This window comes from Trichechus manatus, unplaced genomic scaffold, assembly GCF_000243295.1.
Source record: "Trichechus manatus latirostris isolate Lorelei unplaced genomic scaffold, TriManLat1.0 scaffold00309, whole genome shotgun sequence".
In the NCBI taxonomy this organism is placed as follows: Eukaryota; Metazoa; Chordata; class Mammalia; order Sirenia; family Trichechidae; genus Trichechus; species Trichechus manatus.
In genome coordinates, this window is record NW_004444245.1 from 918,349 (window position 1) to 922,206 (window position 3,858).

The following is a 3,858-nucleotide window of genomic DNA, read 5'->3' on the forward strand; positions in this document are numbered from 1 at the left end:
GGGCACGGGTGCGAGAACGAGCCAGGCGCCACCCCGCGGTCGCCGGCCGCCCGCAGGGACAGCAGGTAAGATCTCGGAGGCCCGGCTCCGCGTGGGACAGGCGCCGCGCTGCACCGGGGCGAGGGTGGCAAGGCGGGCGGGGAAGCCTGGAGATCGCAGGCGCCGGCGCGCGCCCAGGCCCGGACCAGGTGGAGCTGGGGTGCGTCAGCAGGATACCGGGAGTGGTGCCCGGGAGCAGCTTTACCGAGTTGACCACCAGCCCGTGTCTGTGTCAGGAGTCTGGGAGCCCAAGGTCATGGGAGTCCCTGAGCGTTTGGCAGGAGATGGGCATACGCGTGGGTGTCCGTGAGACTGCGGTTTCAAGCCTGTCTGAGAAGGAAGGGCCCCGAGGGCAGGACCCTGCGTGGGTTGAGGGTGAGTGGCCACCTGGAAGGACACCTTGTAGCTAGTGTGCCCGCTGGGAGGGCGACGGTGGTCCCTCGGCGGGCGCGAGTCCACAGGGCACCAGCTGCCGCGGCATGGGAAGCTGGTTCCTGGGCTGTTGCCCTCGGCGGAGCGGGGGTGGGGTGTGGCCAGGCACCACCAGGCCAGATTCCCGGGCTGGGCCCATCCCAGGTTGGCTCTGAGCTGGATGTTCCCTCCCAGCCAGGATGTGAGCAGCGCCGGCCACAGATTCCCATGCCACTGGGTCCAGGAAAAGTGCGTTAAGTCAGCTGGCCGGCCCATTTGTACGTGGTGCTCCGGGCTGTACGACCAAGGTGGGCGCAGAGAAGGCGCTCAGGAAATGGGCGCCCTCCCCTGCCTCACCTAGACTCGCCATGCCAGCCCAGGCGTCTTCTCATTGTGCCAGCTGGCTGCTTCTCTCCCTCCCAGCCTCCCTGGCTACGTAGGCCTAGAACCAGCAGGCTCCGTAGGGATCCCGGATGAACAGCCCTAGTACTTGTGGCTATAGCTGGAGAGCTAGGCCTGGGGTCTGAGGGCCGGGGTGGGGGCGGGGTGTGCCTAACATCCAAAAATCTACTCCAAATAAGGGAAAATATGAAAGAGCTGGATTTTGGCTTCCCCAGACTGCCCAATCTGGGGGCTTTGAGGTGGGGCGCCATCTGGTGGTTATACTCTGTCCTCTAGGTGCAAGGACCCTCTCTACACTCCCACCCCTCCCTCTCCCCAAATAGGGAAAGCCTAGGGCTGGAAGCCAGGACAACCAACTTCTGTCCCTTTTTCTGCTAGAGTTGACCACTGGATAGTTGCTCTGACTCAGTTTCCCTGCCCTCTGTTGGAAGATTAAGGGATGAACACAGATGGCCCCTTTGGATGGCACTTAGCCAAGAGAGAATCGATTCCTGATTGAATGCCTTCCCTGAGAACCTGTTTTCCAGTTGGGGGCAGGGGAGGGGGAAGGTGACCAGAACAACTGTAAACCTGTGGCCTGGCAGGGAGGGGTTCATATAGGTCCCCCCTTTACAGCTTTCCCTCCCTCCTCCACCCCAGCTCTCAGACATGGTGGATAGGAAATTTTCTGCAGGTGTCTAAGAGTGTTCAGGAGAGGAGAGAGTATTTGAAGGTGGGCCTCAGTATTGGAAAATGCCATCTGGACCCCCTGCCACCACCACTGGTAGGGAAAACCCAGTGGGGTGACATACAACCACAAAGAGATGTGCTGGGAGGCCGGGGAGATGCCGGCTGGGGATCCCAGCCCCACTGCGGGGCACGAAGACACCCAGGGCCAAGCAAGAGTCAACCATATTTGGGCATGACATGCTGGAGGACCCCGGCCTCCTTCTCCCACTGGTCTTAGCAGAGAAAGGAATTACTGCTAGCCTGTGCCTCCATCTAAGAATCCAGCAGTAGGGCCAGAGACATGCCTTTCCAGAAAAAAAAGACATAGAGGAGGGGGTGTGCTGGGGAGGAAGGTCTCCAATCTTCTGATTGCACAGGATGCCCTGGGCTTCCCTGGTCCCTGTCTTCCCAGGGCCTCCCCACAGTCTCCAGAGCTATCTGCCAGAAAAGAACCCCCACTGCCCTTTGGACACAGTCCCAGCTCCTCGGCAGACCCCCCTCAGCCCCCACTTCCCCCTGGCCTCCCTCTCCTTTGGCGCCCCTTGCAGTGCCACAGTGCCCGAAGCCGCTCACACCCCAGTGCCCACAGCCTGCCAAGTCTTCTTTGAGGCCCCCTCCCCCAGCAGACCCCTCTGGTTCTGGAAGGCTACCCCCCACCCCTCCCGGATGGCACTCAGCTCAGGGGCCATTCCAGCATGAGAGCAAGCCTCCCCCTCCTCCCCGCCCGGTCCCCCAGGTGGGTGATGTGGTGCGGCGGGCTGGCTCCCTCCCGCCCCACTCGCATCACGCCTTGTCCTATGCCAGTGATCACTGGCACACCTGGCCCCTTAGAGGGCTGGCTGGGAGCGCCTGCCGCTGCCCTCCTGGCCTAGGGCCCCCTTTCCTCCCCAGGTAGGCAGGGAGGGGGCGGTGGGCAGCAGGCGGCACAGGTGCGGAGGCGAGGGGCCTGCAGACTCGCCAGGCTGGCCGGGGACAGGGGACAGGGGCCTGGGAGGTGGCCGGCCTGCAGGCTGGGCCCCCGCGCAGCCGTCGTTCCCTCGCGTTCTCCACGCAGAGGGCTTGGAAGGCGCTGCTGAAGTGTCTGCTCGGGGAACTCGGCCTTTTACTGGGCATCCAGGCCCTGAAGCCGGGGCGCAGGGACGGATTACCCCATAAGCAAGGTACACACGGGCTTACTCCGGCTTACGAATCCGTGGTGCACGATTCCACTTGTTTTTCACCACATCTTGTGAAATTGTGCACTAGATTAGTCAGTAAACACAATTAAGCCCCTGCGTACCTTGCTTACTGGTTAATCCGCCATTGCTGGGGAGGGGTGCAGAAACCCAGGGAGGCAGGGACCCTGGCGGGGAACCCAGGCGCCTAGGCCCCACGTGACTGCGGGAACGCGCGCCACCACAGCCCCAGGGGCCAGAAAGGAAAGTCCCTTGTATGGAGTGGACGCGGAGGCCCAGCCATCCCGCGCTCGACGCTGTTCAGCCTTTCCTCGCGCTGGGGTCCCAGGCATGTTTCCCGGAGCGCGGGCGCGAGGCCGCGGGGCCCGGGCGCGTCCTCACCCAGTCCGGCCGTGCGACCCTCCCCTGAGCCCGGGGGTCCCGCGGCTGCGGCCGACCAGACGGTCCGGATGGGGGGCCGCGGGGGTGGGCATTCCGACGGGCGGGGCGGGACGGGCGCGGCCCGGGAAGCCCCGCCCCGCGTCCCCGCCCCGCCAGAGCTCCGCCTCCTGGCTCCGCCCTCCACCCGCATTTAAAGGGCTCGCTCTCTCCGCAGCCCAACCTCTGCTCTCTGCCTCGGCCTGCGTGCGCCTGGGTGCCTGCGACTTTAATTAAAGGGCCGTCCCCTCGCCGAGGCTGCAGCACCGCCCCCCGGCTCCTCGCGCCTCAAAATGAGTAGCTCGCACGCCCGGGCGGGCCAGAGCGCGGCGGTCGCGGCTCTGGGCGGTGGCGCTGACACGCGGGACTCCGAGATGCCGGCCACCGAGAAGGACCTGGCGGAGGACGCGCCGTGGAAGAAGATCCAACAGAACACATTCACGCGCTGGTGCAACGAGCACCTCAAGTGCGTGAGCAAGCGCATCGCCAACCTGCAGACGGACCTGAGCGATGGCCTGCGGCTCATCGCGCTGCTCGAGGTGCTCAGCCAGAAGAAGATGCACCGCAAGCACAACCAGCGGCCCACCTTCCGCCAGATGCAGCTCGAGAACGTGTCGGTGGCGCTCGAGTTCCTGGACCGCGAGAGCATCAAGCTCGTGTCCATTGGTGAGGGCTTCGCGCGCGCCCCCGGCCCGCCCCACGCCTC

At 64.7% G+C, this 3,858-nt stretch overlaps 1 protein-coding gene across 2 annotated transcripts in view; it reads left to right on the forward strand.

Annotated features, from left to right (window-relative positions):
- Positions 1-3,330: 3,330 nt before the first annotated feature.
- FLNA (filamin A) overlaps positions 3,331-3,858 on the forward strand; it is a 21,255-nt gene continuing 20,727 nt past the window's right edge. For both annotated transcript variants that reach the window (XM_004390582.2, XM_004390583.2), the window contains exon 1: positions 3,331-3,818. In XM_004390582.2, the coding sequence (XP_004390639.1) occupies positions 3,446-3,818 (373 nt within the window). In that variant the 5' untranslated portion in view covers positions 3,331-3,445. The remainder of the gene's footprint in view (positions 3,819-3,858) is intronic.